This window comes from Gymnoscopelus microlampas (genome assembly GCF_963454915.1).
Source record: "Gymnoscopelus microlampas genome assembly, chromosome: 15".
Taxonomy (NCBI): Eukaryota; Metazoa; Chordata; class Actinopteri; order Myctophiformes; family Myctophidae; genus Gymnoscopelus; species Gymnoscopelus microlampas.
Window position 1 is genome coordinate 35,310,999 of NC_139952.1, and position 26,778 is coordinate 35,337,776.

The 26,778-nt window shown below is 42.3% G+C and overlaps 2 protein-coding genes across 3 annotated transcripts in view; both read right to left on the minus strand.

Moving 5' to 3' along the window:
• The window catches only part of rnf19b (ring finger protein 19B), a 34,775-nt gene extending 23,501 nt beyond the window's left edge, over positions 1-11,274 (minus strand). Inside the window, exon 1 of the mRNA XM_084079621.1 lies at positions 10,910-11,274. The gene's annotated coding sequence lies outside the window, so the exon portion shown is untranslated. The remainder of the gene's footprint in view (positions 1-10,909) is intronic.
• Positions 11,275-12,691: 1,417 nt separating this feature from the next.
• ak2 (adenylate kinase 2) lies at positions 12,692-25,646 on the minus strand. Of its 2 annotated transcripts, XM_084079571.1 has the most exons (7): positions 25,462-25,646; positions 21,911-22,036; positions 20,843-20,953; positions 20,459-20,553; positions 18,609-18,681; positions 16,464-16,689; positions 12,692-12,991 (listed from the first exon to the last, which is right to left on the minus strand). In XM_084079571.1, exons 1-7 carry the CDS (start codon positions 25,558-25,560, stop codon positions 12,984-12,986), a joined length of 738 nt encoding a protein of 245 aa, XP_083935697.1. In that variant the 5' UTR covers positions 25,561-25,646; the 3' UTR covers positions 12,692-12,983. The 2 variants fall into 2 exon arrangements, with proteins under 2 accessions (XP_083935697.1, XP_083935696.1); XM_084079570.1 differs by lacking the exon at positions 12,692-12,991 and having other exon boundaries at positions 15,449-16,689.
• Positions 25,647-26,778: the final 1,132 nt, after the last annotated feature.

Genomic DNA, 26,778 nt, shown 5'->3' on the forward strand with positions numbered 1-26,778 from the left:
ACTCTCTGGCACAGCCAGGCAAAGCCAAAACACATGGAGCAAAGGATAGGAGGAGACAGAGAAGAGTAAAAGGGGAGGAGGCAGGCTCCTTCCCCGAAAAGTGCCAGTCCTCATGAATAATGAGAACAAAATGTCCTCGTTTTTTGAAGGCTGTAACATCAAAGATGGAGATCACAACATGTCCTGCTGTGTGGGTCTCCTTTGTGCGTCACGAGCTGTTTGGATACATGACACTGAAACCTGCTATTTGGAAAACTTCTAAACTGGCAATTTAGCTTTGAGTTATGCTGTCAATGCCGACAGCATATATCTGGTTCTCAAAATGGGGTCTGGGGACCACCAGCGGCCCTTGAGGGGGTTCCAAGGGTGGTCCCCTCAACAGCAAAATTAGGAACCGTTTATTCACTTAGGCCATATTTTATCCTTCGGCTATTGTTGAGCCCACTAATAAAAGAGGAAACGTGCACAATAGAACTCCATTCTTTTAAAGAGCAATGCACGATAAGTCTGTATCTGTCTGTCTGCAGGTCTGTTTGTCTCCTATTTATGCCCAGGTAGGTCATCAACACGAAAACAGCAGTTTTTCGTGACATCAGGGATCTCTGTGTCTCCATATTCAGTCGATTGATCATAATTGTGGTAGAGGGTTTGATAGAATGATTACTCTGACAACAGATACAACAGGGTACACTGAAAACTAATAGAGCAAGTAAAACGGGCATGCATGCATACATTCCCAACTTGCATCATTCCCCACTTGCGTTAACCCCGAGTGGGCTGGTGCCCAACCGGCACTGGCCTAGTACATATCAATTAGCGGGTCCTTGGGATGAAAATGTTTAAGAACCACTGTAATATTATGCATTACTGTAGTGTAGACAAACACGATGATGATAATTAATAATAATAATAATGATGACGGTCACATGTGTGTGTGTGTGTGTGTAGCGCTGCTGCCATCATGGTGGAAGTGACAGATGGCCACCAGCAGCCTGAGAACGAAATGATCTGGACAACGTGCTTATCATTCAGCACACTCAAACACGCGTCCTTCTCCTTCCACATTCATCCTCCTACTCGCCGGCTGCTCAACGCCCAATTCAACATGTGTGTGCACACGTGAAAAACGCACGCACGCACGCACGCACGCACGCACGCACGCACGCACGCACGCACACACACACACACACACACACACACACACACACACACACACACACACACACACACACACACACACACACACACACACACACACACACACACACACACACACACACACACACACACACACACACACAAAATCAGTTCCTGACCCTTCTTTGACTCTCTGTCTTTCTCTCTCATCGGAGATGGTTCATCTATTACTCATTGGTCAAATTCATTAAAGGACCATACCAGTGGTCTGGCAAGTTTAGCCTATGAGCTATGACTGTATTCTTGGCATCATCACTGCAGTCCAAGCATATCGTGGTAGTGGTTCTTTGATTTAGGAAGCCACTGGATTCCATTAATTTCTTCTTTTTAGTAGCCAATTACTTTTACCCCTTCTTTCTCCCTCTTTAGTCAATATGTGATATGAAAGGGCCCTGGATGGAGTCTACACAAGAATGCTACGAATAGCACTAGGTGTCACATGGACGGATCACATCAGAAATGTGGTCCTCTACGGGGACCTACCACAGGTCACAGTCAAAGTCAGAGAGAAAAGGATGAGGCTGGCAGAGTACTGCGTCAGGCACCCGGAACTAGTGGCAAGCAAACTGACACTGTGGGAGCCAACCCAGGGCAAAGCCAGGAAAGGCAAGAAGCGCACCCCTGGGGCATTTTGTTATCCTTTTAGCATAAACTTTGACTGTACTACCTGTATTGTTAATAATTGTGTTCATAAAGTTTGGGTTTAAATGATGTATAAATACGTACTATACCTACTGTACATGCTACAGGTTTAAGTAATGTATAAATTCGTACTGTACATGCTAGTCGTACTGAACATTACAACCTAATCCCAAATTCTACATTTGGTGTCTCCGGACTAGAGGGACAGACAGTGACAGTGACAGAGACATAACAGCGTGACGGACAGTTTGTTCTGACAGCCTCACACCTCTGCTCTCAGCAGTGGTGCGTTTCAGACAGCCTGAGAATCCATCATTTTGGAGACACTGAAATGATGTCTCCGACTCACTCTCTCCCCCCATGGGGCCAGCCCAACTGACATGATGCATCTAGCACGCACGCACGCACGCACGCACGCACACACAGTTGTGCATATACAGTAGCCCAGTGCTTCTCAAATTCTCATGTCAAGGAGGACCCCCAAATGAATTGTGTATTTTGCCGCAGACGCGTTGTTGTGTTGTGAGCTTGTAGTTCGGCTATTTTCAAATAGCCTATGTATAGGGTTAAAGTGTTTAAACTGATTTTTGATGCTATAGCTATAATAACAAATTTTGCTGGGGACCCCCTGGAAGGGACCCCTGGCCCTGGGGGTCCCCAGACCACACTTTGAGATGCACAGCAGACACATTTACACAGAGATAGAGGTGTACACACATGGACTAGTCTGGGAGACTTCGCCTCAGAGCCTGGACAGCACTGCGTTCTGATTCAAATCAACAGCCAATGAAGAAAAGGGTGCGGGATCCACATGCAGTGGGTTTTGCATGTAAATAGGAGCGACGGGAAGCAATTTCTCCTTGAGAAATTGCGGCCGCCATTGTTGTGTACTGCTGTTTGCCTCTCGTCGGACTGTTTAGACAAGTTGCACAGCTCTCAGACCGGTGAGAGGCGTGTCCGCTCAGATTCAGAGCGTAAGTTACATCCCGCCCACAAATACCAGGGCTCTGGCCCAGAAGTTTCCTCGCCCCTCCCGTTTGTATGCGAGAGGAGAGCTGGCAAAAACCTCTGGGAACTCAGATTACACATGGACAGGCACACACACAAACACATCTGAACATATATGTACAACAAATCTGCACAAATATTCAGAAGACATACATTTGGATGCTCTCACACTCGCACATAATGTGCATCACCAAGCAGCGTCTATCGTAAACAACCGTAATCATGCAGATGCAGATACAGACATGTCTTTCTCACACTCATGCTCTAGGGCAATTAGCTGAGCTCTACAGGTGTGCCACTTTGACTGATGATTGCTCTTACACAACCAGGTTCATCACTTTAAATACTGCCCTAAACCACATGTTTCTCTGTCTCACACACACACACACACACACACAAGACCAAACCAAACCAAACCTTCTGGTTACTAGTGGTTTCCAGGGACACGTCACAATGTTGGAGGATGAGTACAGAAGAAAAGACTAATGTGATAATCTCTGGTGCTCCTTTATACTATCATTTAAACACCCAGGAGAAATTAGGTCGGCAAATGGTAGGCAAAAGACAAGGGTATTACTAAATGTTTCCATAGCCTATTATTCAAACTGACCGCTGATGGGATTGAATATCATCGCTGTCTGCATCTCCATATCAGTCATATTCATTTTTATGTTTTATTTTATATGAATTAATGCCCTACTAGTGTCACGCAATAATAGTGAAAATAGCCGATCTACAAGCTCGCAATGGATGGCATTTGCGACGCCTACAATGACACGTCCACAATTGTGATGCCAGGTTGAAAGTGGTTAAGTGTGTCTTATACAATTTTAACCAATGAATGTACAATAGCTACTGATTAAATAACACTGAATCCATTGGAACACAGGTTCTTTTCTACATTGACAGCAACGACATCTGCAAGTCTTTAATCACAGGGTGGATTTTCTAACCTCAAAACTTCCACCGTTGACCATACAAAAAGCTCCTTTGTTTACTTTCCTTTATTTCATCACAAGCCACCAAAACCATGTCTCATAGCCAGGCTCCAGTAACAGCTGTTGTTCCGTCTTGCAGCAGCAGTTCCCTTATTACATCACGGAGGCATTGCCCTACCAAAGACCCAAACTTCCTGACTGATGACTCTGTTGTGACATGATGGTAACTACTAGGCATGGAGCTAGATGCTGGCAGACGGCATGGCAAAGCTAATTAGCCTGTTTGTTAGCATACCTCTTACCCCTGGCTGTAATCTGGAAGACGGGGACACAGTGCTGCAGCCTCTGGGCAGAACAGGTGGTCCCCTCTTCAACCAGGGAGGGGTTAATGCAGTGGGTATGGTCATTAGCAGTAGAGCAAGTTAGCTACAGTATTAGTAAATGGACCGACAGCGTAAGCCCTTAGCAACCGTAGCTACCTCTTCTGACCAGAGAGACACACAGTTGGTCCATACAACGTTGATCTCTCCCAACCTTCCTGTATCTGTCTGAGCAGAATAGATAGTCTTCTTGCATGGTAAATGGACTGCATAAATGGACTGCATTTATATAGTGCTTTTCTCCTAAGTGCGTCATGAGAGTGACATCAGGGGAGGACCGGCCAGCCGGTGTATGGGCATACACTGATGACATCAAGGGATCTCCATATGGGCATAAAAGGGACATGGACTGAGAGATACAGAGATCTCCATACATGGCCATAAAAGGGACAAGGACTGACAGATACAGAGATCAACATAATATATGGGCATAATCAGTCGGATCAGTGGTGCGACATAGGTGTCAGGGCCCAAACCTCTAGTATATATATTATACAGTATATAATACACACACACAGTAGGAAAGACTAACTAGGGCTGACCTCATCTCAAAGGTCATATACAGTATGTATGTCATACTAAATTATCTATTTAGCAGCTGGACACAATATACAGGTCAGTGTCTTACATCTTACATAATAAGGACACAATTGAGCTGTTTCTAGAAGAGAGGCTATATGCAGTTTTTGTTACTGTCTCACTAACCACTACTAGGCCAACGGACACCCCACCCCAAACACACACACCCCACCTCCCCATCCAATTAGCTGATTGTTTGTTCAGCGGGCTCTTACGGGCTTTGGTCACGCAATTGCAACTTCTCTCTCTCAATACCTCTCTCCCCCTCTCTAAGTGTCCCTCTGACTCTCTCTCTCTACCTCTCCACCTCCAAATGTCCCATCAGTCACAGCTGTCTGAGCAGACAAATCCATCATGGAGGTCGCTTCCGTCATGTCTGAGGCCAATGAAAGGGGAAAGCTGAACCAAGCGACTCGCTCTTCGTCTCTTCTCCTTCATTTACTGTAAGTCAGTCAAGTCTAGGGAGCCGTGATCTGCATACAGTCACCATGGAAATATTAACCCATTAAGACCTGAGGCCGATTCTACAAATGCCTGCCTTCAAAATCAATAGTTCTCAAACTTGTTTGTGCCAATGATGTTCAAAAATAGCAGATGTACAAGCTCACAGCGCAGCACGAAGTGACGAGTTGTGAGCTTGTATATTTGCTATTTTTGAATAGCCAACGCTAAAATCTAAAATGACACTTTGATGATGCTTTAATGGGTTAAATACACCCCCCCCCCACAAACACACATGTGATATGAAAGATAAGTTGTCTGTCTGTGAGTGAGTGGTCTGGACAAATATGATATGATATGGATATGCCTGCCGTTCCATTACTGACAGCGTAGTCGACGACGTTGTTAGTCAATAGTTAATGCCTCAAGACAGATTCAGAGCTCTGTGACAAATTCAAAGGAAAACATTTTTCCCCCTTTTTTTGCCAATGGGTTCCCAGATTGGTCAATGCTTGACATCAGTCAAATTGACGTTGTAAGGCAACGGTTTCTGTTGTGTGTGATGTGAGAGCGGTAGAGTGGGAGAGGAGATGGGAGGGATAGAGGGGGAGAAAGGGAGGAGAGGATAAAGGGGGAGAGTAGTGAGAGTGAGCTGGGTAGAGTAGTGAGAGTGAGCTGGGGGGGGCATGCAATAACCCAATGGGTACCGAAGCCTTAACACATTGATCAAAGTCAAAGTGCCGGGTAGTCAGCACATTCGCACGGCATTGTCAGCCCCCTCTCGCTCTGTCCCTCCCTCCCTCCCTCTCTCTGTCTCTCTCTCGATGATCGAGCTCTGGTCTCACCCCACACACATCCTCCCTTCCTCCCTCCCCCTCTCTCACTCTTTCCCGCTGATCGAGCTCTGGCCTGACGTCACACTCAACAGAAACCATTGCCTGAACGATTCGTGTTGACGCCAGGCAAGTCCATATGGGCATATTTCTCTAACCACACTCACTCACAGACAGACAGACAGACAGACAGACAGACAGACAGACAGACAGACAACTTGAACTTTAAGGAATAGATGGTTCTGTTCCTTGTACTCAATATTCATAATTAACTTTATGGAACACAACATGTAATTGGGTAGTGGGGATTCTCTGCTCCAAGGTTTGGATGCCTGATTATAACCACAGAGTAAATACTGAATAAACACTCCCCAGACAAATTTTATTTGTTAATTTATTGTATCTGGGGGACTGTAAAGTGGTTGTAAAGTGTTTTTTGTGTCAGATACCAGACATAAGTGGTAATGAGAGGGAAGATGAGTTCATGGGAAAAGGAGAAACTTTGATAGCAACCGCATTCTGTAGAAAGACTGACCGGCCTGCTGTTCCCTGGAATCCACGTCACCACGCTCGAGGGCAGAAACGAAAGATCTGACGATTACAGTATGTGTGTGTGCTGAGTGTGTGTGTGTGTGTGTGTGTGTGTGTGTGTGTGTGTGTGTGTGTGTGTGTGTGTGTGTGTGTGTGTGTGTGTGTGTGTGTGTGGTGTTTACACATTCAGTGCTTGCTCATCGTTTTTCTGAGGAAATAGCCTAGATTGAACAATTGCCAAAAGCCCAAGAAGCTTTACACGTCTCTCTCACACACACACAGACAGACAGACAGACAGACAGACAGACAGACAGACAGGCAGACAGACAGTGTTTAGTCTAAAACCACAAAGAGATACTTATGATTGGATCTGATTCACAACTTATGCCATGTGTCACCTCTCCACCTCTCTAGTCTAATATTGTAATAAACTAGACATTTGATGCAGAACACTCTGCAGTATACAAGATGCAGGTAGATATCCAGGAACAGACAGGTAAATAATACTCTCTGCCTGACTGTGAGTGTTCGTAAGACAGTACTTTTCCATTCCTGATTCAAACAGGTTGGCATCTATTCTGTGACATATTGTACATCATCCCTCCTCTCTCTGCCAGATCGTCCTGTCTCGCAACCCAACACTCACAATCGAAGGAAGGCGATGAGAAACTACTTTAAAATGACTGTGCAAAAATCTAGCGTAAAAGAGGCAGCTGTATCTCTATACATTTCTCTCTTAAACACACACACACACACACACACACACACACACACAGAAAGTACATGCCGAAAGTACAGGCTGAGTTCAGATCGAGACATTTGAAGGTGGAGGTAGAGAATCAGGCTGAGCTTCTATAATTAGAGGACAGTTTGGGAGGCGTACTGCTGAGTTGTTGAATGTTTAATGTCAAGCCTGCAGGCACTACCGTGGCGAAGAGAAGTCCTCCCTGAACCCCTGACACCTACATTCACCACACACACACACACACACACACACACACACACACACACACACACACACACACACACACACACACACACACACACACACACACACACACAGTCAAACTATGACTGAATGCACATGCTTGAACAGATGTGCAGAAACATGCATGGGAAGACAAGATGGAACCACACAGACTACTAAGAAGAGACTAGCAAAAGGGCTGGTCTCTCGCTGCGGCCCTAGTGATGACACCATGCTTTGTCAAGCTCATTGTGGATTTGATTACTGTTGGAGCCCACACTGCTTCATCATGCACTTATGGAACTAATCTGTTTTTGTAGCTTCATTTACTGCATTATTTTATAATAAAAACTACAATAATGGTCAATACATGTAATAAATGTGAAGTAAAGTAAAAACAAACATGTACAGAATATACAGGCACATGGTCAAATGCACGCACGTACACGCACACGCACGCACGCACGCACACACACACACACACACACACACACACACACACACACACACACACACACACACACACACACACACACACACACACACACACACACACACACACACACACACACACACACACACACACACACACACACACACACACTTTCCTGACTGAGAGACCCTGGGGAAGGCCAACTGATTGGTTAAAAGTCTATCCATACAAATGAACAGGGTTAATTACAGGCAGAATCAAACAATGACTAGACAAATTGTACTCACATTTCAAAGAGGAAAGCTTTACTGTGGCCTGTGTCCGCCTATGCCTGACAATGGAATGTTGAAATTCCCGGCTATTGTGTGTAAGGTGAATGCTGTATTGACACGGGAACACAAAGCTACTGTGGATGAGGTCATGGTATTGGTAACAATAGCACATGTCAGAAGCAAGAGGAACTGAAGAAAGAGGTCATTTTCACAACGCTACATAATATCATCCGCTTTGGAGAACGCCACATTGTGATCTCATTTCTAAAATATGCCTATTATGATTCAGTGTGTTTCTCAAGCCTTTTCATGTCAAGGACCCCCAAAATGATATGTATATGGCCGCGGACGCGCATCTGAAAATATTTTGTGCTAGGGACCTCCAGAAGCAATGATTTGAGTTTAAAAGAATTCTATAAGAATATATATATTCAAATCACCATTTTTTTTCCAAAAATAGCAGATCTACAAGCTCATAGCGGGTCACTTTGTGCCACGCTATGCTTGTATATCTGTTATTTTTGAATAGCCAAAGCCAAAAATATGGATAAAGTGGTTAATTGATTGTGACGTTATATTAACTAATTTTGGTGGGGACCCCCTGGAACCCCCAAGGGAGTACAATTTATTTTTCAAATAAAGTGTCCCAGTCCCAAGCCAAGAACTGAATAGTCAGAGCCTCAGTAAATAAAAGCCTGGAGATCGAGGTCTTTGCTGCTTTGTCTCGCCAGTGAGTGCAGACCAACCTGGCCAAAGGTCCATTCCACCTAAATACTAACACAAGATTGATGTGTCTGACTGTTACTACAGCAGGGAGAGAATGGTAGGGAGCGAAGCTTAAGCAACAATAATTAGATACATTACTCCACAGGTGTAATGATGTCATTATAATCAATAATAGAACAAAACAACTCCCACAGAGGGTCAACCATTCACTTGGTAGACTAAATTCCAAATATTACTTAAGCTAGGCTATTTGTTAAGTCTTCAGACAACATCAGCCTACCTACCCTACTTAGCCAGGTAGTGTCTCTCTTTCTTTCTTTCATTCTTTTTTTACACAGTGCTGTGTGGTGTACATTCTACAGTTACGCCAATAGCCATATAAAATTACAACTGTGATGAGACTGCGATCAATAGGCTCTATATAGTTCATGAACAGGCACAGCATGTTGTTATGTGAGCCCCTTGGTGGCTCATTCGCTGTTTCAATTTATAATCCCCCATATCTGTAGCTAAATGTTCCAGCCATTGTTGTATGGTTCAGTAAATTGCCCAATCTGACTCGGATATGTCAAGTACCCTACTTCTCTTGTTTCGGGCGACAATGCCATCATCATCCAGTTTCAATGGCATGAGGATATTAATATCCCGGCCTCAATTCCACAATGCATTGCTCAGCCTCTCAGACCAAACACTGAGCAGAGGGGAGTGGCGGGCAGCCAGGAACAACAGCTTTAAGAGGAAGGGTTTTATGTATGATCTAACTACCGGTATGTTGAAAGAGCCTGACAGCAAGCAACAGATAGTGACGTCACGTGGAGAATGATACCACATATTTATATGTAGGCCAGTGGTTTTCAACCTTTTTCGCGTCAAGGACCCCCAAATTGACACATATTAGCCCACGGACCAATATGCGAGGGACTCAACCATTTAGGTTTATTGGGGGTCCCAATCGACACTGTATCATCATGATTAGTGTTCATTTAACTCTGAGAGTGTACAAATGGAACCAGTTACAGACATATAAGGGTGATTCCTAACTATTACTTTGGCTGGGGACCCCCTGGAATCCCCTCAAGGACCACTGGTTGAAAACCCCTGATGTAGGCCATTATACATTCCAAGTCATGCGAGACTTAGAAATTATAGCTTGTAGGCAAACAAGTAATTGGTCTTCCTCTGTAAATGACAATTCATTTATGTTGCTATGTTCTGAGCTGACCCTCGTCTCGACCCTCGAGATCATCTGTAAAATGTAACTGATGGATGCAACGGTTTATTATTTGGCAAAATGTGACACCTCCTTTGAGACGGCCCTTTTCATATTTGGACACAAGACATTTAACCACTTAAACCCCCAGCATCGGTATTGTGGGAAAAGCTTTCACAGAAAATTAGCATATCGACAAGCTCACAACACATTCAGTGAAAGCTTTCCCCACAATAAACGAAATGTCAATACCCATATGGGGTTAAAATGGTTAACTGGTGGATACAACGGTTTATTATTTGGCAAAATGTCACAGCTCTTCAAGACAGTGGTTCTCAACCAGTGGTCCGGGGACCACCAGTGGTCCTTGAGGGGGTTCCAGGGGGTCCCCAGCAGCCTAATTAATAGTTAGGAACCAAATGGACCCGTGTCTGTAACTCTGAGAGTGTACAAATGGAACCAAATGGACCCTAACGGATCCATTTGGTTCCATTTGTACACTCTCAGAGTTAAATGAACACTAATGATGATGATAAAGTGTAGATTAAGACCCCCAAGAACTCAAAATGGTTGAGTCCCTGGCATATCTTTTCAAATGGGGGTCCCTGGGCTAATATGTGTCAATTTGGGGATCCTTGACACGAAAAGGGTTGAAAACCACTGCTTTAAGAGACGGCCCTTTTCACATTTGGACACAAGACAAGACGTTTAAATAATTAAAACAGTGTCGGAAAAACAGACAGGTTGCATACCCAGTAGCGGTTGACTGCTGTAGACGTCCTGTTAGGGTGGGTTAGATGCTACGACACGACTTTCAGCACCAGGATTCCTCGCTACGATGATGTCCAGCCTGTCCAGGAGGAGATATGCGCAGTGGTCGTTCTGGGCGGAATGGGTTCCTTCCTCTCTCGTCTTTGTCAAGTCTACACAGGCCAGGGCAGGCCTCACGTTTAACACGTTCAAACGCTCAAAATTGATGTCCTCGTGGTTCTGTTTGGTGATATGTTATTATTGTTATTAGGTAGAATAATGAATCGTTCCCTGCGCCCCGTCACCTCTCAGGAGGTGCGGACCAGTAGCCAGTAATAATCTGTGCTGCTCTCGCTCCGTTGCTTCGCCGCTGATCGTCGCTCTAACGCAGTGTTGCCAGGTTTCGAGAGAGAAACAAGCAACCAGGTCTATGAAAACAAGCCCAAAGGAAGCCAGCTCTCCCTTTGCACTTTAGACATGATACGTTGGCTATCTGAAAATAGCCAATCTACAAGCTCAAAAAAGTGTAATACTTTTTTTTAAACATTTTAACAACACAAATCTTGTGTGGGGGGTCCCTGCCTAGTGCCTGGAATAAATATTTTCAGATGGGGCAGACAATACATATTAATTTGGGGGTCCTTGACTTGAAAAGGTAGGAAACGAGCCCAAATAAGCACTTTAGAAACGAGTCGCTTATAATAAGCGGACATGGCAACAATGCTCCAACGTCGGTGAGGAAAACCCCGGCCAGTGACGTAGTAGCATAGAGAACATGGAAACCCCACCCCGGACCTCTGTGGGTTCATTTACTGTAATAATAATCATACACTTTCCTGACAATATATTGATTGATTTCTGTATAAACAGTTTGTAAACAGTACAGTGGCACGATTTTACAGTGGTTGTTAATAGGATAACACTTTGTGGTTATGTTTCCATTGTGGTCCTGTGTATTCAATTCATTACCTGGTGTAAATGCACCTGCCATGTGTTATTTATGGTCGTGTTTAGCTTGCTGGATAACTGATGGGGAAATCAGTGAGGACAGTATAGTTAACTTATATTATCAATAAAAAACTAATTGTTTTGTCAATTATTTGGGGCCTACAGGTTGGGAATGGCTGCTCTAGTCCAGTGGTTCTCAAAGTGGGGTCCTAGGACTCTCAGGGTTCCTTGAAGGGGTTCTAAATGGACCCCTACAAGTCTGTACTCTGACAGTATACAAATGGAACCAAATGGTTCCATTTGTATACTGTCAGAGTTACAGACTCAGAGTTAAGATGGGTCCCTGAAATATTAAAGTTTGAGAACCACTGCTCTAGCCCATTGGTTCTCAAAGTGGGGTCCGGGGACCCCCAGGGGTACTTGGGGGGGTTCCCCAGCAAAATGTGTTAATATAGCGTTACAATAATTTTAACCTTTTATATACTTTGGCTATTTTTGAAAAATCGTGAACATTTGTGCAAACCTTGGGATATATATATTTTTTAACTCAAATATACATTATATACATACAAATATACATTTTTAACTCAAATATTTGCCTCTGGGGGTCCCTGGAACAAAATATTTGAGATGGGGTCCACGGCCAAATTCATATCATTTTGGGGGTCCTTGACATGAAAAAGTTTGAGAACGACTGCTCTAGCCCATCTCACCCATGACAAATAAAGGCTGGTTATTATGTGAACAGTACAACTCTCGTTATGGAATGACACCCAGTGAGGAAAAGAAAATAGCCTGACACCCAGTGAGGGAAAAAAAATAGCTTGAACGCCATGTGAAGATTGTAGAAAATCATCTTTTGAGCTTTATTATTTTGGAAAAGCAGGGTGTCAACAGTACAACGGATTCACTTATTCCTGTCAGTGTAGCCTACTTAAAGAAACATGATTGGCTGACATCCAGACCCACACAGCAGCAGAACAGGACATTTCCTATGAAGTGCTATATTACAAGAGATTACTCTTCTTCTTTTAATTCCCTCCAAACACCCAACCATCTCTCCATCTGTTCACCCACCACAATGTCTCTTCTCTCCGTAGTTAGGGTCCGAATGGAGAAGTGCAGGACTCAACCAGCTGGAAGAGAAGAAAAGGCAAGATAGAGGGAAAGAGAAGCAAAGTGTAGGGTGAGATACACAGACAAAAGTTGTGTGCAAAAAATAAAATAACGACACCATTCAAATGCTTAAATTAATTATCAATACACTGCTAGCAGTACCATGTGTTGGACATGTGGATACACAGCCCTCTTTCTACTGTCCCATCTTTTACTGCAAGTAGAGGACCAGCCTTCCTTACCTCTTCAAAGGTAGCACAATTCAACAGTACGAATGCAAAGAATTTACATGACCAGTCTTACTCTTTAAGGTAGCATTCACATGAACGTTTAACAGTTTCAAGGAAACCATACACGTCAACAGTTTTCTAAAATAATTAATGAAATGGAACCAAGGCATGATTAAGCACATGCCTTTGTTAGGTAGATTCAGCATAAAATTGACTCATCAAGATAAATATAAGACTGAACATTCAACCGCCACAGCAGTATGGCAAAACATCTGCTTCTGTTTTTCTTCACAACAGCACCGAGAGCACAGGGAAATATTATGTCAGCCATTCAAGGGAAAACTGTAGTTGACACAGTCTGCATGCAAGGTGTTTCAAGAGAAATGCAAACAACAGGTGACTGGGGTGGGGGGACAACGCATATGGGAGGGAAACCTAAGCGGAAGAGTAGGAAAGAAGACTACGTCAAAATCCTTATTCCGTACTGTTTTCTAAAGGCATCCAGAGGCCAGATTGGATAGACTATTTCAAGTGATGTTGACTATTTCAAAGTAAAATCCAGCATAAATCAACTCACGTATTGGTGAATACAGGCAATGAAGTGCCATGTTCAAATCAATATAGAGGGACCCTTAATCTGCAGTCAGAGTGCAGGATAGCTATTCTGTTGGATCTCTTCAAATTGGATATATTGCATAAAATTGCAAGTGTTATTCGTCAGATCACTTATTACATTTAAGGGGTGGTGTTGTTACATTCATGACCAAAAGGTCATCAATGTAACACCAACTTAACAGTAGGTGTATATGCTTAAATTAATAGGTGTATAAACTTAAATTAGTGTACAGTACATTTCTACCAGTATATTCAGTGGTGGCTTATCCAACAGGCTTGAGGTGCTGAAGCACAGGGCACCAAACGGCGTGATTGTACTGAAATCTACACTCTTAAAACACTAGGTCAATACTTAATCTTTAAAACGTTATCTTTTAGAGTGCCGAGGTTCAGATAACTTGCATGTACCCCTCCTGCCCTTAGCCTAAACTCCATTGTCAGAACCTTTCCTCTAGTGAGTCGGTCTCAATAAAAGTGTGCACAGCACTATCTTTAAAAAAAGAAACTATTTTCAATGTTATCTATACATCCTTTGAATTTAACAAATATAATTGTGGTGTAAAATCAATATCCTTATTTTCAAGGAACTTTCTGCTTAATCACTAAATCACTAAATTGGCCAATTTAGGCTTAGTTTGGTATATTCATAAAGTATAATATCCTAAATATAATTTCATTTTATCCTACAATACAGAATCTGTTATAAACCCCTGGAAATTGATTTCCCTGCATTACAGTTGGAGGAAATTAACAATTTCACAATGCAGCAATGCTCAGCAGGGAATACCAGGGACAGTCTCAACCGAGACCGGAACGCTCGCCCCAAAACACACTTGGCCCGATTTCTTTTGCGGAACGCTCGGCCCCAGCGGCGAAACACTCGCCCCACTTGGCACGGAACACTTGCCCCCAGCAGGAGACCACTCACCCCACGCGAGGCGGACCACTTGGCGAGAACAGACTATAGCCCCTAATATCAAGTTCGGAAGTAGTTATGCTAAAAGGCACCGTCAAGCGAGCAGTCAGGCGAGCGAGTCACCATGCCGAACGTTGCGAAGTCCACTTCAGCACCATTCGAGTTACGTCCCGATACTGACAGAATATTAAATCATCAATGAGAAACTTTCTCAAAATAATCTGTCATTATTATGAGAGACTAAGTCATTATTTTGAGAAAGTTTGATAACGTTTGTCATTTTGATTTCTGATTTTTAGATATAATCTTTTAGTTTCCCTTTATTTTTAGATACCAAGTCATCATATTGAGATACTATGTCATTATTTTGAGAAGTCATTATTTCAATAATTTTCTCTAAAGATAATTCCCCCATCACATTTGCGTAAATCCATACTTTGCTTCGATACATACTAACTTGACTTGATTTAAATACTTTGTGATCATCAACTTTCTGCACTTTCTGGCACTCTTTGTATGACTATTGCAAATAAACCGTTTGGCACTTTAGGGCTATGCATAGAGGCTACGTGTACTGGACCTCTGGTCTGATTAGGTGTCAGACCTCTAAGTGACTGGAACACAAGTGCTTTGTCAGGCGAAAACATGACAACAGCAGGTTGCTCTAGTGAGGGAACCTGGTCAATGATGCCAAAGTGAGGTAAGCAACTCTGAGCTCAAGTCAGAACACTCAGTCTTTTAAACATTCTAAAATCAAAAGTAATATATATTCTATAATATAATTACAATGCATTTATATCCATTAGGCATTAACATTAGCATTTATCAGCTTTAGCCGGTACAGTCTCTCTAGTGTCCAGTAGGAGTCCAAAGAGTCAACATCACCCAGAGAGGAGCACTTGTCCAGGAATTAGAGAGAGGAGGCAAGGATTTAGGTGGAGAAGAGGAAATATAGGAGAGCAGACAAAAATAACTATAAATTAAATAAATAAATATAAATAAATAAATGGAATATTTGGTGAGTAGTGGAGTTAAGGAGGCGAAGAATAATCAGTTCTGTTGTCCAGAGAGAGAAGGGGGGGGATTGCAGGTGGGTGAAGAGTTCCAAGTTGATCAAAAGTAGAGAGCTGCGATTGATTTACATTTAGTAGTGCGCCGTGGTGTGCACCGGAAATAGCATATCTACAAGCTCACAATGCATTGTGATCTTGAAGATCTGCTATTTTCGGGGCACACAACTAAGTATAATGTAAACCAGGCTTTGGGGCCAAGTCAGTTTATGCACGAGTTAAGCAAACCAAAAACTTTATATCAGCAGCATATGTTGGAGAATGATCACCAGTATACAGCCAATATTATATGTGTGAACAGTTATTTTTCAAAGCCACATACTAATGGATGACTACTGATTTGTGTTACTCTGTCTTGTTTTAGGCCATCTCTTGATAACCACTCCTTGATATCGTTTCTTGGCTACGTTTTATTTGCATTTTTGCAACTAAAAACATAATGATTGCTACTTTTGCTGTATACTATACAGAGAACAGTCCAGCCGGTGTGACGTTTGCTTAACCCTCGCACAGTCTCCAGTCCTTGGCGAAAGAAAGAAGGCAGAAAGAAGAACAATGAAGAAAAGTTTGAGTTGAGTTGGAAGAAGAAGGTTCACCAGGTGAAATGTTAGAATTCTTTTTTTGGGGGATTTGTTTTAGATGAACGAGACTTGGTCTTTACAGGCGGAGGCGCGGGCAGCAGCACTGGTCGCCGCGGTAGCAGAGAAGGCGGCTACGATGGCGGCAAAGACAACGTTGGGTGTCTGGGCGGCGTCGACAGCTGTGTGCAGGCCCCGTTTGCTGTAGTACTGCACCAGAGGCACCGTCTGCCGGTGGTACGCGTCCAGGCGCGAGCGCAGTGTCGACTCATTGTCATCGCTGCGCCTCATCAGGGGTTCGCCCGTCACCTGGGAGAGGAGAGGACAAAGAGGGAGTTTTGCTTTGCTTTTTTGCATTTTTGTTGTCATGGCAGTCTTTATTGTGTAATTGTAAAATAAAGTGACAACGAGAGAGATAAAGACAGAGACACTGAGAAAGAGAGGACTGAAAAAGCTATGGTGAAAGAGAGGCGATTTGACCAAAACATTAGCGTGGTGAACCATCCCGGTCACAGAATTCACACTTCATTTTCATTCAGCAGACCGCTGAATGAAAATGAAATGTGAATTCCGTGACCAGGATGGTTTACCAGGCTACCAAAACATGGGGGTACAGGGAGAAAGACACGAGGAGAATAGTAATAAAGAGGGGTGAAGGTTGAGAGAGATAAGAGGAAATAGGATTTGAGATGACACGGAGCAAGACGGAAGGGTAAAAGGGGACACATGAAAGGCAGATGAAGAGGGAGAGGAGAGAATAATGAGCCAAAGTGCTGGTCAGCTCAGTCACTCTTGCCACAGTCAGTGCATACACACACACACTATGGGTTCCGAGCAGCTACTGTACAGCTCCACACACACACACACACACACAGTACTGGGAGCCCTCTCATGTTTTGCCAATGAAACAGGAGCTCAGCGCCGCTATAGCAATACTCCTTTCAAAACTGACGGGATTGTGTGTCACTGTGAAAGGGTCTTTGTTTGCAAATGTGCCACTGGGTTTCACACGTTACATGAAACGAGCACACAGAGACACGGTCTTATCGATGCACATTCCTCCACAAACGGAGTTGTTACATTAGCGTATGAAGAAACGCTGGTACAAGGTACTCTGTACTGTCCACACCAGGTCAGTACAGCTCACCTTGTGAAGCTAGGTCTGAATTAGTCCTGGCGAAAGTGCAATCCACCCTGGATGCCCTGGTCTAGTGTTGATGAACTTTTTAAACAGTGTATGACTTATACCTTAGTTGTGTTATGATGTCAGTATCTATCTACTTGATACTGACTGACTGAATCAAATAACCTTTTCAGCCTCAGGCTGACACACAGAACTAGTTGTTAAGCTATTCCTTCACTTTTCTTAAGTACATTTACTGTCTCTTCCAAACCCACCCTATTGTAGCCACAATCACCTCTCCTTCCATGTAATCTTTGTTAAAGGAGTAGTTCACCCCCCCAAAAAAAAATTATCTATCAATTACACACCCCATGAAGCCTTGAATTCATCATCAATCGTCAATAAGAGACTCTTTGAGTCGACTCCACCGGTGATCAAATTATTGGCTCAGGAATGCGACAAAAACTAAAAAGTCTCCATGAATTCAAGGCTTCATGGGGTGTGTGATTGATAGAAAATAAGTAATTTGGGTGAACTACTCCTTTAAGATAACAATCAGTTAACGTGTTGTCCGACAATAATCAGTTGACAGTTGTCCATCCTTTTTCCAGTTAACTACCAAGCCAATCCACACTCCCATTCTGGCTTCCATCACCAGCAACACCGCTTGTCATCCTGGCTCAAGCACCTCTATCAACGTAGAACAAGAGCAAAATACTGAGCTGAAGGTGACAGATGCATCATGTCTAGTTATATCATTTAGACTATTTAAAGGACAACATGGATGTTTCCTCTGTGTGGTGGTCAGTAGAACAGTTAATGCTCAAAGTCGCTTCAGGGAGTTGGCAGGTTATCCACAGTAGTTTAATTTACAGCGACGGTTATTTTACTTATATTTAGTAACTACGTGTTTTGTCCACAGTAAACCACCCGCTCTTCCAAGCCCTGACATCCACCCATCACCACTAGTCACTGCCGCTTAAAACAAGGATATCATCCTCGACAGGGAGCTGGTTTAAGCAAAAAAAAGCTTTAGACTAAGCTTTAGACCGGCAAAGATAAGACAGGAAAGCGTATTCGTAGCATTGACGGTTAAATTACTTACATCATCTTTCATGGGTTCTTTGGGAGGGTTGAACTCTTCGTGATAGGAGCGTCCACTTGCCTGGTGAATTAGCCTGGGTAAGTGGTGGTGGTGTTAGGAGATGACAGAGGAGGAGGATAGGACAAGGGAGGGAAAGAGAAAGGAGGATAGATTAATGACAGATGGTCGTGGTGATATAGCAATAACACACGTGTTTCACATTGCACTCTCTGCCTCGGTCTTTCACATACATCTTGTCCTATTTTAAAGGCTTACGCTGCGGCCAATCACCACAGTACAAAGGAGCCACATTGATTCTGCACCAATCAACCACAGGTGTACTCTATTCAGCTATGGGCTCAGATAATGTCGGGTGATTATGGTGAATAAAGACAACAAAAGCGCACCAGTTATAACAAATGATGCAACAGAAACAAAATATTTTTAACAGAAACCTTTCCAGAGCAGTTGTCCCTTATAGAGTTTCTGACTTTGCAAGGGGTAGTGCATTGAATGTACAGTAGGAGCTATGAACTGTAGGCACAGAAATGCATTCTGCATACAGTAGACCTCATACCTAATCTAATTCTACTGATCTTTAAAATGGAAACACAATGGAAACTTGTCCCAGGACCTTTTTGTGTTATGCTTTTAGCCCAAGTGTTTTACTGTACTTCCGTGCGGTTTACATTTTGTGACTTATTCAATCAATCAATATCATTAAAACTGTAGTCTACTAGAGTTTATGACCATCTCTCACCCCCTGCTCTTAAATTGGAGGATAGTGACAGGGCTGTGTAGGGAAAACAAACGTGTACTTTATGTTCTATAGGCTATATATTTTTCTTTGAATTTTACATGATGTCACATTTGTACATATTTGGCAAATTTTGCTAAATTTTCAGATCATTTCAAACATACATGAATGTAATTAAAATGTATTGGAGATTAAATATATTTCCCTTGGACCCATTTGACCACCTGCGGATCCCGGGACCTACTACATTGAAAGCGGTTTAACATCACTGATTCACAAAACAATCTTTGTTGTTGTTGTGTATTAAGAATTTCAGGGACTTAGGGAAGTCTGCATTGTGCAGTGGGTGCATACACACCGCCATCTAGTGGGCAGACAATACAGGCCATTTCAGATGTTCAACCACACAAACCCTAGCGTCCCTATACTGGCCATAAGCGAACATACAATGAAAATAGGCCAACATACAGATGGGTACAGATTGCACAGATATGACTACAGGTGTGCCTTGAGATTTTGACTTTCCCTTTGATGTGCCTTGTGCACAAAAAAATAGAAAAACACTGATATATTCAATTATTCCTTGATTGATTGATTGAATACTTTATTAACAGTTTGCAAATTGTACAGCGGTACAGTTTACAACTCTTTAACACACTGTGTTTTAGCAACCATAAAATGTATATATTGCACAATGACTGATAGATTACCCCTCAAACCAATTTAGACAAACCACAAATCTACTTTATGCAGGCTAGTAGGCAAGTTACTGTCATTTAGTGCATGCACCACTGAAGGCAGTGTTTCACATAGGTCTTAAACCAGTGAGTGTTAAATCTAGGGGCATCATGGTCGCTAGTGGGATTTTTGTTTACACTTTTGGTGTAGTGTTGTTACTGCTGTGTGAGCCAGACAGCAGACAGTTTTTCAAGTCGCTCGTGAGAATATTCAGACTCATGGGAGAATAGTCATGATTATCCCACCAATGTAAGTTCATCACAATAAAATGATCTTGTTTTTTTAATTGTTTTAATTAAAGGATACCATCCTTATTCTCCCACCCACACATGACTTGATTGTTCATTCCTGTAGCATGAAATCAAACTACTCCTACCTGCCACAGATCCTGCGGACCAGCAGAGAATCATCAACATTGAACTCAATCACTGAGTCCAGCTTCTCTTGTCTCTTGTCCATCAAGTCATCGAGCTGGCAGGGAGAGGGACATACACAAAGCAACAAATAAACCATCGTTTTAATTATTAGAAAAAACATTAGCTTAGTTTTTTGTCCTTCCTTATGCAACACAACACATACAGTAGAACCTAAACATTACTGCACTTGGTAATCCAACTGAAAAGGTTCACATGCTACTGAGAGATCTATGCATCGTTTAATTTTTATCTTGGGTTAAAATGCAGCACTCAAGTGTTGTTTTAGATATAATGTACAGACTGAGTGATATCTTCATGTAAAGGTGATCCAATCAAAACCTCACCATCTCTGCTTGTTTGACCGTGCGGGGGAAACCATCCAACAAGAAGCCCTTCTTGCAGGGTGGCGTGTCCAGGTTCTTCTCTATGAGTTCCACCACCATCTCGTCACTGACCTACACGAGCACAACAAGGATAACCTCAGCCCATTCATTCATACGCTCCGACTAGGACTGAATCAAAAAACCTTTTCAGCCTCGGCTTTCTTCCAAACCACCCCATTGTAGCCACAATAACTTCTCCTTCCATGTAATCTTTGTTAAAGGAGTAGTTCAGCCAAAAAATGTCTTATTTTCTATCAATTACACACCCCATGAAGCCTTGAATTCATGGAGATTTTTTTAGTTTTTGTTGCATTCCTAAGACAATAATTTGATGACTGGCGGAAAGGTCATCAAATTATTGGCTTAGGAATGCAACAAAAACTAAAAAAATCTCCATGAAGTCTCCATGGGGTGTTGATAGAAAAGAATACATTTTGGGGGTGAACTATCCCTTTAACCGATCAATTACTTTAGGGGTTTCTGTTCTTTGATGGTGTAAAATGATTGAGTCTGAAAGTAATATATTTTCTTGTGGCTGCAGCACCATGTCATATGTTTTCGACTATGTACTTCACTTACTCGTGTTGTTAACAAGCAACACAAGTTTTTTTTTTTTCCAAGTACCTGTCTAATAAATAGTCAGATACGGTTCCTTGAGAAACATTGTAGTCTCTTGACGTCTTACACAGGATGTTCCCTCCGAACTCTCCCAAGTTGGTGCGTCACTCATGACTGACACCCAACTAACATCATAGTTAAATAATTCAAACTATACGTTTTTTAAATTCTTCGAAAAGTCCTGCTATTCCCAGGAGACAAGTGTGAACGAAGCTTCCAGGTGAAAGTATGGCCGAGTTAAGTTTTCAGGAGAATTTGGGAATATATGGATTCCAGATGCCAAAGGTGAAAAGAAAACATCAAAATGATCGATTTAATAGCAATGTCTCCTCTATTGAAAAAAACAAAACAAATTTAAGTCCTGGAAATGTTACAGCATGCTTGCAAATAGACACTGCATAGTCATCTTACCAATTTTCCAGCATCCATGGTCTCTTTAAGCCTCTTGCCGAGCGCAGAGCCTGATGCCACCATGGCCCTCAGCATGTCTCCAGTGGCCAAGTGGCATACACAGTATTTATCTGCCAGCCGTGGGGCCTGGGGTGACATTGGATGGGGGTCAAGACATTAGGTCAGGCAGAAACATTCTTTGGTGAACTAGTTAGAAGAAAAAAATCAATCTCCAAAATGTTTACAGTGTATGGCAAAGGCCTTACATAAATGAATGAAAGCACCAAAGGCCACATTTTGCCTACAGCTGGTATATTTGTCTTCCCTGCCTTACCTATCAACATGGCAGGCAGTCGACTATCATTTTGGTGATATTATGGTGTAAAGTTAAGTGTAAGGTCCAAGTGGCAAGTTAAAAAACAACAACTGGCGTGTGAATTTTAACATTAAGTTAACCAACCACTTTGGCAGGCAGAATTCCCAACAAACATGCTCTTATTTGGTTACACCTACAGTGCAAGTCAAATGAACTAGGGCTAGGCTAAACATCAACATATTTTGCAGGCTGGGACAAGCCTGCTAGATTTCTGACATGTTCATGGTCAAAATTCAAAGGAACAGCTACTGGTTCCATCAAACGCACTGCCTTCAAGGTTTGATGTATACATTCCAGTCATGAACAGGAGACACAGATGAGGGGAATGATGGTAAACAATGCGAGTCAAACACCCCAAGATTTGAGACAACACAGATATGACGTGCTCGTCCCCTACTACAACACATGGCACTCAATTTAAGAAACAAACTAGAAATGACTGGTGTAGTGGTGAAAGGTACACTACACCTGAATGAAAAACGTTGTTTAAAGGACATTTTGAAAATTAATTAACATGCATTCTGTCTGGCTTTCCAACACTCATACAGGACATTTTGAAGTTTCACTGATATGGGAATACGTCAGAGTTTCCTGTAACTGTTTGTTTTGACATTTGCGACACAAAGCCTTATGGGGAATTGTGCAACCTCTGGTATGCAGCCAGACCACAACTAATGGGCTACTGGGAGGGGAGCAGTACCGTCTATGCAGCACTGCCTTTGGGACATTGCACGTGAACCTACATTGTTTTTAAGCAGAGGCAACTGCAAGACAGAGGTACACTATTACCAAAGAAGTGAGGAAGCAATTATTTTAGTAATATGAACAAAGACATGTAGACAGAGCTCTCAAATAATTGGCAGTTAAGTAAGAAATGTAATTTGTTACCATGTTACAGTTCAAGAGAAAGCTCATTCACTATATGGACACTCATATAACAAGGTACATAGTAAAATCCTCAGGTGTTAATTTATCCATTTGTAACTTTGAGAGTGTACAAATGTATACATATACACTACTTTGCGAGTGACATCTGGCATCCCTATTTCAACGCCAGTGGTGCCCCAATCCTAATAATTTAGATAGCCACGGTAGTACAATACTTTTAAATACACCCTGGTGTCATAAACACCCACAGTAGACAGTACAATATATTTAAATACCAGTGTTATATTTACACACACACACACACACAAAGTATATTTATATCATTTAATTCAGTTACTTACAATATAATAACATTAAATATTCATATAAAATACAAGTGTAAGTGTAGCAGAGTGGCTCAGAGCCTCTGCCTGTAGTAGTAGACCAAAAGCCTAATATCTCAACTATATTGTAGCCTACTACCATGGGCGTCTCAATACAACACTGTGGTATTAAATATTTTGTACTACCATGGGCATCTAAATCCGTGGGATTTCTATAAACACTTGACCAAGAAGCCTTGTTTGAGTTGGACTTGGGAGTGAAAATGTGTTGCAAAAGACTGCTTTAGACACCTCCTGGTTATTGTTAAGCCAGACTGAAAAATCTTACACAGCTGATTATGTCTGGCACCTAATGTTCCACTGTATGACCACCAGTATTATCTTTTCATCTCTTGCCCACTCGATACAAACAAACACACATCATGCCACTTTGTTTTGCAAGTATCCACAGTACAGCCACCAGGTCACATTAAAGTTACCACATAGGCCCTATTTTATACTTAATAGTTTAATTGATTGATGTACTTTATTTAGTAAGACATGAGAACAGTACATGACAGTACATAATAGTACATGGAAGTACAAATTCAGAGTAACACTACTAGCACAATAGTGTTACTCTGTGAAAATAACCATACAAGCTTGTAGATCTGCTATATTTGAAAAATGACAAGCCTCAAATAGGGATGCCAGGTTTAAAGACAAGACAGGAGTTCATAGATACAATAGCCTGTGAGGACTTCAACCCTAATAACCTATGCTTATAATAACCTGGTTATAACTCTATGCTTCACCCCCATCGCTGTGATTGGCTGAGACACACCCAGCCCCCCCTTTTCATTAGGAAATACGTCATGATTATGGTCGCGAAATGACATTTCAACTGGTCTTCAAAGTTAAAGTGACAGACTGGTAGCCCCACTAACCGTGTTGCCAGGTCCGCTTATTATAAGCGACGTAGGGCTTCTTTTTCTGTAAAGTTCATTGTAAATGCTGGTAGTTGCGGTTTGCGTTTTTTTGTTCGTTTCTAAAGTGTAGTTGCTTATTTGGGCTTGTTTCCTAAAGTTGTCGCATTGCGACGAGTTGCTAGCGTTGTAGATCGTCTTTTTTTAAATTGACGTAGTAGCCTAGCCTGGTAAACCCTCCCTCCAGAAATCTCATTTCCATTTGATTTAATGGAAATGAGATTTCCGGAGGGAGGGTTTACCAGGCTAGTAGTAGCCTACATTCGTTTCTTTTGGGCTTGTTTTCCTAGATCTGGTTGCTTATTTCTATCACATAATCTGGCAACACTACAACTAGCCTGCCAGTGGCACTAAACATAAGTTCCTAGATTGCAAACTGTCTTTGCAGCACCTGGAGAATCGCTGTCTGTCTGTCGAGACATCGGTGCATGATGCGACTGATCTGTGAATTCGTGATGAGAATTCGTGACAAAATAAAACCGGAGTCAGCTTAGCCCACACTGGTGTCTACTAGTGTTGCCATGTCCGCTTATTATAATCGACTATAGGCTTCTTTTTCTGTAAAGTTTCTTGTAAAAATTGGTAGTTGCGGTTTTTTGGGATTGTTTCTAAAGTGTACTTGCTTATATAGGCTTTGCTTAATTTTTAAACCAGTGGTTACCAAATATTTTCATGAATATATCTTATTCCACAGGGAGCATTTGTGTTAGAATGTTTCAAAAACAATATTCCATATTTATTGCAAGAGTTTTTTTTTAAATAGCCCATCTACGTCGATCTGCAAGCTCACAAAGCGTCACATCGCGACGCGTTGTGAGCTTGAAAATCGGCTATTTTCAATGCATATAGGTTTAAGTCCTCATAATGGCCGAGTTGCTTCTTTTGGGTTTGTTTTCCTTGACCTGGTTGCTTATTTCTCTCGCATAACCTGGCAACACTGGTGTCTGCTGTCGGCCATGCGCTTTGCATTGCTAAGGTTAAGGCTAGCAGCTATTAGCTCGACTGAAACAAGTCTCTCACCTGCGTCCCTTTGCCGGCCCCGGGCGGTCCGAGCAAAATCGCCCGAATCCCCTTTTGCACGTCGGCCACGGCCTCTTTCAGCTGTGTGCTGGGGGCCATTGTCTGTACAGTCGGGGGGGAAACAAACAGGGTGACACAAACTTTATGACGGCCGTGTGGCACTTTGGGCTTTGAGAGGAAGTACCTCCGCCTCCTTTTCAAAATAATTGAGTAAAACCAGCGTTGCCATGTCGGCTTATTATAAGCGACTTTGGGCATCTTTTTCTCTTAAGTTGCTTGTAAAAAATGGGGGTTGCGGTTTTTGGGGTTTGTTTCTAATGTACACTTGCTTATTTGGGCTTGCATACAAAAATGAAATTATTTAAACCAGTGGTTCTTGCATATGTTCATGAAAATGTTTTGAACCCAGGGGAGCATTGTGTTGTTAGATTGATTCAAACATATTCCAAATATTCCACATTGTATTGCAAGAGTTTTTGAAAATAGCAGATCTATCTTGTAAATCGGCTTTTTTCAAATAGCCGTCCAGGAGGTTTAAAGTGCTCATGTGGCCTAAGTTGCTTCTTTTGGACTTGTTTTCTAGACCTCGTTGCTTATTTCTCTCACAAAATATGTCAACACTGAGTAAAACCCGCCCCCCGTGAGAGGACACGCGTATTTCATTGGCCATCAGAGGGCTCAATCAGTTGTTCTCTACGCCGGTTGGCTAAAAAAGGATGGACGTGTCCTTAAATATCTTCCTTGAGCTGATCTAAATTAACTAAACAATTCTGCTTAATATTCATTTTTAATTAATGTGATATATGTTTGTCGGGGAGCATTTTATTAAAATGTGAGAGCTCTTCCACCAAACTGAATTCAAAGTAACATATTTATACATCTTCATCATTCATGTCCATAAGAAGACATGTCACACTTGGCTATTAACTGGTTTCAGAGCAATAGCTGGACACACACACACAAACACACACACACACACACACACACACACACACACACACACACACACACACACACACACACACACACACACACACACACACACACACACACACACACACACACACACACACACACACACACACACACACACACACACATATTCAGAAAAACGCATTTGTGACATGAGTGCTATTTCTAGAATTGTGGGCATGAGATATATTTAGCCATTGCCTTTTCATCTATTATAGACCCCTTATTCTAATAATGCAAAGAGAATAAGTTAAAAAAAATTGCACTTGACTTGATATTTTTATATGGCAATGGTTGAAATTTCAGTTCCTTGGTTTATTTATTTTTCTCAGTTCTCTGTAAATG